The sequence below is a fragment of the Pseudopodoces humilis genome, chromosome 28 (assembly GCF_049639895.1).
Source record: "Pseudopodoces humilis isolate 2021_Gansu_Grassland_sample_001 chromosome 28, ASM4963989v1, whole genome shotgun sequence".
NCBI classification, from domain to species: Eukaryota; Metazoa; Chordata; class Aves; order Passeriformes; family Paridae; genus Pseudopodoces; species Pseudopodoces humilis.
The window spans coordinates 1,461,748-1,476,691 of record NC_142227.1 but is presented as its reverse complement, the minus strand read 5'-3'; the positions used below and the strand labels follow the sequence as shown (position 1 = coordinate 1,476,691).

Below are 14,944 nucleotides of genomic sequence, written 5' to 3'. Positions count from 1 at the left end.
CGTCGCTTTGGTGACGTATTCACCTCCTCGCTTTGCTATTGGCGGTTTCCATGGGGACGGCGGCTCCCGGCAGCCCCCGCGGCGCGGGAGCTTCCGGGGACGTGTCTGAGGGCGATGGCGGCCGGGACGGGAGCGGCGCCTCCGGGGGAGGCGGACGAGCTCTTCGATCTCCGCAACAACTTCTACATCGGCGCCTACCAGGCTGCCATCAACGAGGCGCAGCGGGCCAAGGTCGGGCACGGCGGGCGGCGCTGCCCGGGAGGGTTTGTGAGGGGTCGGTGCCGGGTGTGAGGGGCGGGTTTGTGAGGGGTGGGTTTCTGAGGGATCGGTTTGTGAGGGGTGGGTTTGTGAGGGGTCGGTCCCGGGTGTGAGGGGTCAGTGCCGGGTGTGAGGGGTCAGTTTGTGAGGGGTCAGTTTGTGAGGGGTCGGTTTGTGAGGGGTCGGTGCCGGGTGTGAGGGGTCGGTGCCGGGTGTGAGGGGTGGGTTTGTGAGGGGTCGGTTTCTGAGGGATCGGTTTGTGAGGGGTGGGTTTGTGAGGGGTCGGTTTGTGAGGGATCGGTTTGTGAGGGGTGCGTTTGTGAGGGGTCGGTTTCTGAGGGGTCGGTGCCGGGTGTGAGGGGTGGGTTTGTGAGGGGTGGGTTTGTGAGGGGTCGGTGCCGGGTGTGAGGGGTGGGTTTGTGAGGGGTCAGTTTGTGAGGGGTCGGTTTGTGAGGGGTGGGTTTGTGAGGGGTCGGTTTCTGAGGGGTCGGTGCCGGGTGGGGGCAGAGCCCTGAGAGGTTTTTCTTTGGCGCTCTCCCCGCAGCCGAGCAGCCCCGAGAAGGAGCTGGAGCGGGACGTGTTCCTGTTCCGAGCCTACATCGCCCAGGTGAGGCCGGGCTGGGGGAGCTGCGGGAATCCTGGAATTGTTTGGGCTGGAAGGACCTGAAAGGGCGCCCAAGAGCCATGGCAGGGACACTCCCGCTGTCCCCTGTCCCTGTCCTGCCTGGCCCTGGGCACTCCCGGGGATCCTGGGGCAGCCACGGCTTCCCTGGGAATTCCATTCCCACCCTGCCAGCCAGGAATTCCTTCCCAAATTCCCGTTTTCCAGGTTAAACCCATTCCCTGTGTCCTGGAATCCCATCCCAAATCCCTCTCCAGCTCTCCCAGAGCCCTTTTAGGGACTGGAAGCAGCTCCAAGGTTTCCCTGGAGCTTCTCATTTCCCACCTGGGCACTCCCAGGGATGGAACAGCCACGGCTTCCCTGGGAATTCCATCCCATCCCCTCCCCTCCAGCCAGGAATTCCTTCCCAAATCCCTCCTGTCGCTGTTTTCTGGCCACGTCTCAGCCCTCCAGCTCCTCAGAAGTTATCCCAAATCCCTCCTCTCCCTGCCCTGTGGGAAGCCATTCCCTGCCTCCTGTCCCAGCCAGATCCCAGGGAATTCTGTTCCAGCTCCAACCTCACGGCTTTTCCCGCTTTTTTCCCGCTTTTCCTGGCTTTTTCCTGCTTTTCCCAGCGGAAGTTTGGAGTGGTGCTGGATGAGATCAAGGCCAACGCCGGCCCCGAGCTGCAGGCTGTCAGGATGTTTGCGGAATTCCTGGCCAACGAGAGCCAGAGGTGAGGGATTCCCTGCTGGGAATCTGGGAGAGGAGGGATTTGGAGAATTCCAGGGTTTTTTTGGGACACCAGGGATAACTTCCACTGGTCCAGGATGTTCCAGCCTGGCCTTGGACACTCCCAGGGGTGGAGCAGCTGCGGCTTTTCCACTTTTCTCCCCCATTTCCATCCCATTCTCTCCCATTTTCTCTTCCTATATCCTGTCTTATCCCTTTTTCTCCCATTTTATCCCATTTTCTCCCACTTCATCCTGTTTTATCCCATTTTCTGCCATTCTATTCCATTTTTACCCCATTTTCATCCCATTCTCTTCCATTTTCTCCCATTTTCTCCCATTTTCTATCGCTCTATCCCATTTTCATCCCGTTTTTATCCCGTTCTCTTCCGTTTTATCCCATTTTATCCCATTTCCATCCCGTTTTCATCCTGTTCTGTTACATTTTATTCCATTTTCTCCCATTTCCATCCCGTTTTCATCCTGTTCTCTTCCATTTTCATCCCATTTTCTCCCATTTTCTCCCATTTTCTCCCATTTTCATCCTGTTCTCTTACATTTTCTCCCATTTTCATCCCATTTTCTCCCATTTTCATCCTGTTCTCTTACATTTTCTCCCATTTCTATCCCATTTTCTCCCATTTCTATCCCATTTTCCTCCCGTTTCCTCCCGTTTTCTCCCCAAACCACCCCCACATTCCCACTTTCCCCACCTCCCAGGGACTCCATCGTGGCAGAGCTGGACAAGAAGATGTCCAAGAGCGTGGACGTGGCCAACTCCACCTTCCTTCTGATGGCAGCTTCCATCTATTTCCACGACCAGAACCCCGACGCTGCCCTGCGGGCCCTGCACCAGGGGGAGAGCCTGGAGTGGTGAGGGAATTCCCCAGGAACGGGATGGGAGCTTGGGAAGCCTCAGGAGGTTCCTGTCGGGGATTTTGGGGCTTTTCCTGCGTTTCCCGTGGGGAATGTGAGGGGTTGGGTGTTGATCCGTGTGGGGTCTGAGCCAGGGAGGGAGCTGGGAATCAGAGTTGGGGTCAGGAGGGACCTTCAGGACAATCCCAGTGGGGTTTGGGGTCAGGAGGGACCTTCAGGACAATCCCAGTGGGGTTTGGGGTCAGGAGGGACCTTCAGGATCATCCCAGTGGGTTTTGGGGTCAGGAGGGACCTTCAGGACAATCCCAGTGGGGTTTGGGGTCAGGAGGGACCTTCAGGACAATCCCAGGTGGGTTTTGGGGTCAGGAGAGACCTTCAGGATCGTCCCAGGTGGCTCCAAGCCCTGTCCAGCCTTTCCTTGGCTGCTCCCAGGGATGGGAATTCTCTGGGAGTCTGAGCTGGATTCCAGGGGGATGGATTGATGATCAGTCCCTCTGCTCTGTCCTTGCAGCTTGGCCATGATGGTCCAGATCCTGCTGAAGCTCGACAGGCTCGACCTGGCCAGGTGGGACTGGGGCTTTTCCCTTTCCCTTTTTATTTTCCTTCTTCATTTTTCCTTTTCCCTCTTTTCCCTTTCCCTTTTTCTTTTCTTTTTTTATTTCTCCTTTCCCTTTTCTTTGCCCTTTTTCCCTCTTTTTCCTCCTCTTCCTTTTTCCCCTTTTCCTTTTCCCCCTTTTCCTTTTTCCCCTTTTCCTTTTTCCCCTTTTCCTTTTTTCCCCTTTTCCCTTTTCCCCTTTTCCTTTTTCCCCTTTTCCTTTTCCCCTTTTCCCTTTTCCCCTTTTCCTTTTTCCCCTTTTCCTTTTTCCCCTTTTCCTTTTCCCCCTTTTCCTTTTTCCCCTTTTCCCTTTTCCCCTTTTCCTGTTTTCTCCTTTTCCTTTTTTCTCCTTTTCCTTTTTCCCCTTTTCCTTTTCCCCCTTTTCCCTTTTCCCCTTTTCCTTTTTCCCCTTTTCCTTTTTCCCCTTTTCCCTTTTCCCCTTTTCCTTTTTTCTCCTTTTCCTTTTTTCTCCTTTTCCTTTTTTCTCCTTTTCCTTTTTCCCCTTTTCCTTTTTCCCCTTTTCCTTTTTCCCCTTTTCCTTTTTCCCCTTTTCCTTTTTCCCCTTTCCCTTTTCCATCTCCTTTCCCTTTCCCTTCTCCAGGAATCAAACCAAGCCTCTCCTGGAAAACTCAAGTGGAGGGAAAACCCCCCCAGGTTTTTATTTTTGTGCTGAAATCCCTTTTCCTTTGTGATTCCCACTTTTCCTGCAGGAAGGAGCTGAAGAAAATGCAGGAGCAGGACGAGGACGCGACCCTGACCCAGCTGGCCACAGCCTGGGTGAACCTGGCCATGGTGGGTCCCAGCCATTCCCAAAATATTCCCAAAACATTCCCAAAGTATCCCAGAGGAGGATGGGGAGCTGCTCTGGTGCTCCCATCCAGACTCCAGGACACAAAATGTCCTTGGAGGCGTTTGGGAATGAGGCGAAGGCGCTCGGTTTGGGAGTGCAGGTGACGAGGGGGTGGAAATAAACTCCCCAAATTCCATGGAATTTACACCCTGTGGGTGGGAATCAGGAATTCCCAGCTCAGGAATGAGCCATGGATGGAATCCCAGCACGGGAATGAGCCATGGATGGGATCCCAGCCCAGGACTGACCCCTGACTAGAATTCCCAGGAATATTCCCATGGATGCAATCCCTGTCTGGAATCTCCGGGAATTTTCTCATGGCTGGAATCCCTGTCTGGAATCCCTGGGAATTCTCCCATGGACACGATCCCTGTCTGGAATCCCTGTCTGGAATCCCCATGGACGGGATCCCTGTCTGGAATCCCCATGGACACGATCCCTGTCTGGAATCCCTGTGTGGAATCCCCCATGGACGGGATCCCTGTCTGGAATGCCTGGGAATCCCCCCATGGACGGGATCCCTGTCTGGAATCCCCATGGACAGGATCCCTGTCTGGAATCCCCATGGACAGGATCCCTGTCTGGAATCCCCATGGACAGGATCCCTGTCTGGAATCCCCATGGACAGGATCCCTGTCTGGAATGCCTGGGAATCCCCCCATGGATGGGATCCCTGTCTGGAATCCCCAAGGACAGGATCCCTGTCTGGAATCCCCAAGGACAGGATCCCTGTCTGGAATCCCTGGGAATCCCCCAAGGACAGGATCCCTGTCTGGAATCCCCCCATGGACGGGATCCCTGTCTGGAATCCCCATGGACAGGATCCCTGTCTGGAATCCCCAAGGACAGGATCCCTGTCTGGAATCCCTGGGAATCCCCCATGGACAGGATCCCTGTCTGGAATCCCCATGGACGGGATCCCTGTCTGGAATCCCCCAAGGACAGGATCCCTGTCTGGAATCCCCATGGACAGGATCCCTGTCTGGAATCCCCATGGACAGGATCCCTGTCTGGAATCCCCATGGACGGGATCCCTGTCTGGAATCCCTGGGAATCCCCATGGACGGGATCCCTGTCTGGAATCCCCATGGACGGGATCCCTGTCTGGAATCCCCATGGACGGGATCCCTGTCTGGAATCCCCATGGACAGGATCCCTGTCTGGAATCCCCCATGGACAGGATCCCTGTCTGGAATGCCTGGGAATCCCCCCATGGACGGGATCCCTGTCTGGAATCCCCATGGACGGGATCCCTGTCTGGAATCCCCATGGACGGGATCCCTGTCTGGAATGCCTCGGAATCCCCCCATGGATGGGATCCCTGTCTGGAATCCCCAAGGACAGGATCCCTGTCTGGAATCCCCATGGATGGGATCCCTGTCTGGAATCCCCATGGACAGGATCCCTGTCTGGAATCCCCATGGACGGGATCCCTGTCTGGAATCCCCAAGGACAGGATCCCTGTCTGGAATCCCCATGGACAGGATCCCTGTCTGGAATCCCCATGGACAGGATCCCTGTCTGGAATCCCCATGGACAGGATCCCTGTCTGGAATCCCTGGGAATCCCCATGGACAGGATCCCTGTCTGGAATCCCCATGGACGGGATCCGTGCCGCTGTGTTCGCAGGGCGGGGAGAAGCTGCAGGAGGCGTTTTACACGTTCCAGGAGCTGGCGGAGCGCGGCTGCCCCACGCTGCTGCTGCTCTCGGGCCAGGCCGCGGCCGCCATGGCCCAGGGCCGCTGGGACGAGGCCGAGGGGCTGCTCCAGGAGGCTCTGGACAAGGTAACGGAGCCCCGGGAGCCTCCAGCCGGGATCCCCGGAGCCGGGACACGGAGCCGGGGGCTGGGGTCGGGATGGGAGGGGTTGAAGGTTTGATTGGGTTTATTTTATTTTATTTCATTTCATTTCATTTCATTTCATTTCATTTTTTATATTTTATTTTCTATTTTACACTTTACATTTCATATTTCATATTTTATATTTTATGTTTTATATTTTATATTTTATATTTTGTATTTTATATTTTATATTTTATATTTTATTTTACATTTTCTACTATATTTTCTATTTTATCCCATTTTTTTCCAGTTTACTTTCCAGTTTATTTTCTACTTTATTTTCTATTTTATCCCATTTTTCCAGTTTATTTTCCATTTTATTTGCTATTTTATTTTCCAGCTTATTTTCCACTTTATTTTCTACCTTATTTTCTACTTTATTTTCTATTTTATCCTATTTTTTCCTATTCTATTTTTGCTTTTGTTTTCCACTTTATTTTCCATTTTATTCTGTTTTGTTCCATTTTGTTTTCCATTTTATTCCGATTTATCCTATTTTATCTTTTTAAACTTTATTTTAAATTTCATTCTATTTTATTTTACAACTTTTATTGCTTTGTTTGGGGTTTTATTTTTAATATTTATTTAATTTTATATTTAATTTTTTCCCATTTCATCTCACCTCCACAATCCCAGATGGCTCCAGGCTCTCCTGGGACACTCCCAGGCACGGAGCATCCACGGATTCCTGCGGGAATTCCATCCCAGATCCCCCCAGATCCCCCCAGATCCCCCCAGATTCCCCTTCCCTGCGTTCCTGCCCTTTCCCGGGCTGATCCCGCTGTTTTTCCAGGACAGCAGCCACCCTGAGACCCTCCTGAACCTCGTGGTGCTGTCCCAGCACCTGGGAAAGCCCCCGGAGGTGAGACGGGATCGCAGGGATCACCGGGATCATGGGATCACTGGGATCATGGGATCACCGGGATCATGGGATCAGCAGGATCAGATTGCTGGGATCACCGGGATCATGGGATCACTGGGATCGTGGGATCACCGGGATCATGGGATCACTGGGATCCTGGGATCCTGGGATCACTGGGATCATGGGATCAGCAGGATCAGATTGCTGGGATCACCAGGATCATGGGATCACTGGGATCGTGGGATCACCGGGATCAGATTGCTGGGATCATGGGGATCATGGGATCACCGGGATCGTGGGATCGCCGGGGTCACTGGGATCATGGGATCACTGGGATCTGATTGCTGGGATCATGGGATCACTGGGATCTCTGGGGTCACTGGGATCATGGGATCATGGGATCACCGGGATCAGATTGATGGGATCACTGGGATCGTGGGATCACCGGGATCATGGGATCACTGGGATCTCTGGGGTCACTGGGATCATGGGATCATCGGGATCAGATTGCTGGGATCACCGGGATCATGGGATCACTGGGATCGTGGGATCACTGGGATCATGGGATCATCAGGATCAGATTGCTGGGATCACCGGGATCATGGGATCACTGGGATCGTGGGATCACTGGGATCATGGGATCATCAGGATCAGATTGCTGGGATCACCGGGATCATGGGATCGCCGGGATCTCTGGGGTCACTGGATCAGATTGCTGGGATCATCGGGATCATGGGATCACCAGGATCTCTGGGATTTCTGGGATTGCTTCACCGGGATCATGGGATCACTGGGATCAAATTGCTGGGATCACCGGGATCATGGGATCGCCGGGATCTCTGGGGTCACTGGGATAACTGGGATCATCGGGATCTCTGGGATTTCTGGGATTGCTTCACTGGGATCATTGGATCTCTGGGATCATGGGATCTCTGGGATCACCGGGATCGCTGGGATATCAGGATCATTGGGATCATGGGGTCACTGGGATCAAATTGCTGGGATCACCGGGATCATGGGATCACTGGGATCAGATCGCTGGGATATCAGGATCACTGGGATCATAGGATCACAGGGATCACTGGGATCGCTGGGATTGCCAGGATCTGTGGGATCACCGGGATCAGATCACTGGGATTGCTGGGATCACTGGGATTGCTGGGATCACTGGGATTGCTGGGATCACTGGGATAACTGGGATTGCTGGGATCACTGGGATCACTGGGATTGCTGGGATCACTGGGATTGCCAGGATCGCTGGGATCACCGGGATCACTGGGATCACTGGGATAACTGGGATTGCTGGGATCACTGGGATAACTGGGATTGCTGGGATCACTGGGATCACTGGGATAACTGGGATTGCTGGGATCACTGGGATAACTGGGATCACTGGGATAACTGGGATCACTGGGATCACTGGGATTGCTGGGATCACTGGGATAACTGGGATAACTGGGATCGCTGGGATTGCTGGGATCACTGGGATCACTGGGATAACTGGGATCACTGGGATCACTGGGATAACTGGGATTGCTGGGATCGCTGGGATCACTGGGATAACTGGGATTGCTGGGATCACTGGGATAACTGGGATTGCTGGGATCGCTGGGATCACTGGGATAACTGGGATTGCTGGGATCACTGGGATCACTGGGATCACTGGGATCACTGGGATAACTGGGATCACCGGGATAACTGGGATTGCTGGGATCACTGGGATCACTGGGATAACTGGGATCACTGGGATAACTGGGATCACTGGGATCACTGGGATCGCTGGGATCACCGGGATCATGGGATCTCCGGGATTTGGGGCTTCCCGCAATTCCCAGCAGGATCTGGGGATCAAAGGGATCGTCCTGGCAAGGGCAGCTCAGCCAGGGAATGCTGGGAATTGGATTATTCTGTTATCCTCAAATCTTCCAACCCAGAACATTCCAGAATTCCGGAATTTATTCCCTATTTATTATCTATTATTGCATCATTTATTGAGGGGGAAAAAAAACCTGGGGGAAAAAAAATTACTTGGAATTTTAAATTCAGCTCTTCCTGATTTTTAATTCAAATTGGAACCACCACTGCAAGATTCTTTTGAGCTATTTTATTTCTTATTTTTTGTAAGAAAGAAATAATTATTATATATAATATAATCATTTATATTATTATATTAATTTTGTTATAATTATTCTTATTCTTTAATTCTTATTTATTACTTATTTCAAGTATTTCATCTTTGATTTCCCTTTTATTTCCCTTTTATTTCAGTGGATCCTGCTGGTTTCAGGGAGAAAATCAGGAATTAACTGAGGGGAAAAAATAATAATTTTGAGTTTTAAATTCAGCTCTTCCTGATTTTGAATTCAAATTGGAACCACCACTGAAAGTTTCTTTTGAGCTATTTTATTTCTTATTTTTTATAAGAAATAAATAATTATTATATATAATATAATCATTTATATTATATTATTATAATATATTTTGTTATAATTATTCTTTAATTCTTATTTATAACTTATTTCAAGTATTTCATCTTTTATTTCCCTTTTATTTCAGTGGGTCCTGCTGGTTTCAGGGAGAAAATCAGGAATTAACTGAGGGGAAAAAATAATAATTTTGAGTTTTAAATTCAGCTCTTCCTGATTTTTAATTCAAATTGGAACCACCACTGAAAGTTTCTTTTGAGCTATTTTATTTCTTATTTCAAGTATTTAATTTTTAATTTTTATTTCAGTGGGTCCTGCTGGTTTCAGGGAGAAAATCAGGAATTAACTGAGGGGAAAAAATAATAATTTTGAGTTTTAAATTCAGCTCTTCCTGATTTTTAATTCAAATTGGAACCACCACTGAAAGTTTCTTTTGAGCTATTTTATTTCTTATTTCAAGTATTTAATTTTTAATTTTTATTTCAGTGGGTCCTGCTGGTTTCAGGGAGAAAATCAGGAATTAACTGAGGGGAAAAAATAATAATTTTGAGTTTTAAATTCAGCTCTTCCTGATTTTTAATTCAAATTGGAACCACCACTGAAAGTTTCTTTTGAGCTATTTTATTTCTTATTTTTTATAAGAAATAAATAATTATTATATATAATATAATCATTTATATTATATTATTATAATATATTTTGTTATAATTATTCTTTAATTCTTATTTATAACTTATTTCAAGTATTTCATCTTTTATTTCCCTTTTATTTCAGTGGGTCCTGCTGGTTTCAGGGAGAAAATCAGGAATTAACTGAGGGGAAAAAATAATAATTTTGAGTTTTAAATTCAGCTCTTCCTGATTTTGAATTCTGATTTTTTTGGGTCCCCCAGGTGAGCAATCGTTACCTGTCACAGCTGAAGGATGCTCACAAAAACCATCCCTTCATCAAGGAGTACCAGGCCAAGGTAGGGAGGGGAAAAAATCCAAATAATAATAATAGAAATCAATCAAATAAATAGAATTTTTGGAAATAAATAGAATTTAGGATAATATATTTATAGGGTGTGTGGTATTGTACAATTATAATGTTATGAGGTATTTAAATTATATTGTATTTTATTGTGTTGTATTGTATTAATTATATTATGTTGCATTATATTACATGATATTATGTTAATTAGATTATATTTTATATAGAATATTATTAGATTGTATTATTACATTATGTTATGTTAATTAGATTATATTTGATATAGAAAATAAGATTAGATTTTATTATATAATACAATAGAATGTAATGTAATATAATTATTAGATATTGTATTATCTTACATTACATTATATTATGTTAATTAAATTATATTTGATATAGAATATAAAATTAGATTGTATTATTATATATAATACAATATAATGTAATATAATTATTCTATTAGATATTGTATTGTATTAATTACATTTCATTACATTACATTATATTATATTAATTAGATTACATTTTACATATAAGGATTTATAATATAATACAATATAATATAATTCTATAAGATATTGTATTAATTATAGTATATTACATTATATTAATTGTATTATATTTTATATATAATATAAGATTAGATTGTATTATATATAATATAATGTAATATAATTATTCTATTAGATTATATTATTATATTACTTTATTATATTATTAAATTACAATATCTAATTATCTATTGCATTATATTTAATATTTATATCATTTATTTTTAAAACGAATAAATAGAATTTTTGATGGAGCCAGGGGGACAAACCAAACCAAATTCAATTTCCAAACAAAATCCCGAGGGCACAGCTCCACCTCATTGAGCTTTTCCAGCTCTTTTGGGAATTCCAAGCCTGGAATAAAAGCTCTGAGGTGCAGATTTTTTAATCCAGGTGGGAATTTTTGTGTTCAAACAGGAAAAAAAAACCCCAAAACTGGGAGAAGAAATTTGGGGAGAGGGGAAGGGAAAAGCAGGAAAAAAATCAGGAAAACTGGATAGGTGGGATTTGCTGCTGGAATTCCTTGGGATTTAGGGAGCTGGCTGGGGTCTGTCCAGCTAGGGGAGAGTTAATGAATGTAAATTTTATTGGGGTTGATTGAGAGGGATTCATTAGGGGTTAATTAGGAGTTAATTTCCTGCCTTTCTTTCTGGCTGTGGTTGCAGGAGAACGACTTTGACCGCCTGGCCCTGCAGTACACACCCAGTGCCTGAGGCCTGGGAATGCTCCTGGGGCAGGGAAAATCCTCCTGGGGCAGGGAAAATCCTCCTGGAACACAAAATATCCCCTCTGGAACATAAAATATCCCCTCTGGAACCTGGAAATTCCTCCTGGAACACAAAATATCCCCTCTGGAACACAAAATATCCCCCTGGAACACAAAATATCCCCTCTGGAACATAAAATATCCCTCCTGGAACATAAAATATCCCTCCTGGAACATAAAATATCCCTCTGGAACCTGGAAATTCCTCCTGGAACACAAAATATCCCCTCTGGAACACAAAATATCCCCCTGGAACACAAAATATCCCCTCTGGAACATAAAATATCCCCTCTGGAACACAAAATATCCCCTCTGGAACACAAAATATTCCTCCTGGAACATAAAATATCCCCTCTGGAACATAAAATATCCCTCCTGGAACATAAAATATCCCTCCTGGAACATAAAATATCCCTCTGGAACATAAAATATCCCTCCTGGAACATAAAATATCCCTCTGGAACATAAAATATCCCTCCTGGAACATAAAATATCCCTCCTGGAACATAAAATATCCCTCTGGAACATAAAATATCCCTCCTGGAACATAAAATATCCCCTCTGGAACATAAAATATCCCTCCTGGAACATAAAATATCCCCCTGGAACACAAAATATCCCCCTGGAACATAAAATATCCCCTCTGGAACACAAAATATCCCCTCTGGAACACAAAATATCCCCTCTGGAACATAAAATATCCCTCCTGGAACATAAAATATCCCCTCTGGAACATAAAATATCCCCCTGGAACATAAAATATCCCCCTGGAACACAAAATATCCCCTCTGGAACACAAAATATCCCCTCTGGAACACAAAATATCCCCTCTGGAACATAAAATATCCCCTCTGGAACACAAAAATTCCCCCTGGAACACAAAAAAATCCCTCTGGAACTCAGAAGATCTCCTCTGGAACCCAGAAATTCCCTCTGGAACCCAGAAATCCCATCTGGAACACAAAATCCCCTCTGGATCTGACAGTTCCTTTTGGGAGAAAGAAGAATCCCTGGCCTTGCTGCTGGCAAAACCCCCAAAATGAAATTAATAAATAAAAAATAATAAAGAAAATAAAAATGAAAATAAAAATTCTTGTGGCAGAGAATTTTTCCCAATCCCTGCCGGGTCCAACTTGGATTTTTGGGAATTTTTTAGGAATTTTTTAGGAATTTTCCCAGGTTTACCCTGGTTTTTTAGGAATTTTTTAGGAATTTTTTTAGGAATTTTTTTAGGAATTTTTTAGGAATTTTCCCAGGTCCAACCTGAATATTTAGGAAATTTTTTAGGAATTTTTTAGGAATTTTTTAGGAATTTTTTAGGAATTTTCCCAGGTTTACTCTGGTTTTTTAGGAATTTTTAAAGGCATTTTTTAGGAATTTTCCCAGGTCTAACCTGAATATTTAGGAAATTTTTTAGGAATTTTTTAGGAATTTTTTATGAATTTTCCCAGGTTTACCCTGGTTTTTTAGGAATTTTTTTAGGAATTTTTTTAGGAATTTTCCCAGGTTTACTCTGGTTTTTTAGGAATTTTTTTAGGAATTTTTTTAGGAATTTTCCCAGGTCCAACCTGAATATTTAGGAAATTTTTTAGGAATTTTTTTAGGAATTTTTTAGGAATTTTTTTAGGAATTTTCCCAGGTTTACTCTGGTTTTTTAGGAATTTTTTTAGGAATTTTCCCAGGTTTACCCTGGTTTTTTAGGAATTTTTTAGGAATTTTTTTAGGAATTTTTTTAGGAATTTTTTAGGAATTTTCCCAGGTCCAACCTGAATATTTAGGAAATTTTTTAGGAATTTTTTTAGGAATTTTTTAGGAATTTTTTAGGAATTTTCCCAGGTTTACTCTGGTTTTTTAGGAATTTTTTAAGGAATTTTTTAGGAATTTTCCCAGGTCCAACCTGAATATTTAGGAAATTTTTTAGGAATTTTTTAGGAATTTTTTATGAATTTTCCCAGGTTTACCCTGGTTTTTTAGAAATTTTTTTAGGAATTTTTTTAGGAATTTTCCCAGGTCCAACCTGAATATTTAGGAATTTTTTAGGAATTTTCCCAGGTTTACCCTGGTTTTTTAGAAATTTTTTAAGGAATTTTTTAGGAATTTTCCCAGGTTTACCCTGGATTTTTAGGAATTTTTTAGGAATTTTTTAGGAATTTTTTTAGGAATTTTTTTAGGAATTTTTTAGGAATTTTCCCAGGTCCAACCTGAATATTTAGGAAATTTTTTAGGAATTTTTTAGGAATTTTCCCAGGTTTACCCTGGTTTTTTAGAAATTTTTTAAGGAATTTTTTAGGAATTTTCCCAGGTCCAACCTGAATATTTAGGAATTTTTTAGGAATTTTTTAGGAATTTTCCCAGGTTTACTCTGGTTTTTTAGGAATTTTTTAAGGAATTTTTTAGGAATTTTCCCAGGTCCAACCTGAATATTTAGGAATTTTTTAGGAATCCCTGCCAGCATCCAACCTTTTTTTTTTATTTTATTTAGGAATTCTCATTCCACAGAATTCCCCCCAATCCCCACCGGTCCCGAACTTCACTTTTAACAACCATCACCACCTCCCATGGGAATTTACCCCCAAAATTTGGGATTTCCCTTGGAATTGTCCCTGAAAGGTCCCTTTGTGTCCCCTGGCTCCATCCCAGCCTCCATTCCCGGGATGAATATTCCCTTTGTGCGGCTCTGAAAGGCTCCAGTGTGCCGCAAAATTCCTTCAGAATTCCTTCAGAATTCCTTCAAAACCCCCAAAATCCACAGGGGGAACCTCCGGAGCGGCCAGGTCGAGAAATCCCGGAGAAATCCGGCTTTAAATCCGTTTTATTTCGCTTTTTCCTTTCCCTGGCAGCTCCAGGTGAGGATGAGGAGGATGAGGATGGAGTTCAGGGAGTTCTTTTCATCAGGGCTCACCTCTGGAAAGGACTTGGAATTTTTATATCATTTATTTATAAAACAAATAAATAGAATTTTGTTTTACCTGGACATCCTCAAGGTGCATTTTATGACTCCAGACCCACCTTAAAACTGATTTTTGTTATTCCAGACCCATCTTAAAACTGATTTTTGTTATTCCAGACCCATCTTAAAACTGATTTTTATTATTCCAGACCCATCTTAAAACTGATTTTTATTATTCCAGACCCACCTTAAAACTGATTTTTGTTATTCCAGACCCATCTTAAAACTGATTTTGATTATTCCAGACCCATCTTAAAACTGATTTTTGTTATTCCAAATCCATCTTAAAAGTTTTTATTCCAGACCCATCTGAAAAATGGAATTTTATTATTCCAGATCCATTTTAAAAGGTAATTTTGATTATTCCAGACCCCCCTGAAAAGTGAATTTTCCTATTCCAGACCTTTAAACTGCATCAGGTGCCCAAAACTGGGCAGAGGGGAAATGCAGGACACACCTGGAGCTGCTGGGGAGGGGGAAAAAATACCTGGATTGGCACCTGAACCCCCAAATTCGGTCCTGGATCCCCCAAATTCGGTCCTGGATCCCCCAAAGTGGCACCTGAGACCCCCAAATTGGCACCTGAGACCCCCAAATTGGCACATAAACCTCCAAAATTGTACTTGAATGTCTTCAATTGGCACCTGAGACCCCAAATTGGC

At 44.4% G+C, this 14,944-nt stretch overlaps 1 protein-coding gene across 2 annotated transcripts; it reads left to right on the top strand.

Annotated features, from left to right (window-relative positions):
* Positions 1-90: 90 nt before the first annotated feature.
* On the top strand, positions 91-11,527 carry COPE (coat protein complex I subunit epsilon). 2 transcript variants are annotated; one of them, XM_088067868.1, is made up of 11 exons: positions 91-231; positions 803-865; positions 1,495-1,595; positions 2,311-2,463; positions 2,978-3,031; positions 3,772-3,853; positions 5,541-5,696; positions 6,546-6,614; positions 9,933-10,007; positions 11,232-11,318; positions 11,401-11,415. In XM_088067868.1, the coding sequence occupies exons 1-10, from the start codon at positions 115-117 to the stop codon at positions 11,277-11,279; spliced, it is 918 nt and encodes a 305-aa protein (XP_087923994.1). In that variant the 5' UTR covers positions 91-114; the 3' UTR covers positions 11,280-11,318; positions 11,401-11,415. The 2 variants fall into 2 exon arrangements, with proteins under 2 accessions (XP_087923994.1, XP_005531723.2); XM_005531666.3 differs by having other exon boundaries at positions 11,232-11,527.
* The last annotated feature ends 3,417 nt before the right edge of the window (positions 11,528-14,944 follow it).

Coding starts and splice junctions, on each gene's coding strand:
- COPE (XM_005531666.3), top strand. CDS start 115: ATGGCGGCCGGGACGGGAGCGGCGCCTCCGGGGGAGGCGGACGAGCTC. Junction 232..802: donor ACGAGGCGCAGCGGGCCAAG/GTCGGGCACGGC, acceptor CTCTCCCCGCAG/CCGAGCAGCCCCGAGAAGGA. Junction 2,464..2,977: donor CAGGGGGAGAGCCTGGAGTG/GTGAGGGAATTC, acceptor CTGTCCTTGCAG/CTTGGCCATGATGGTCCAGA.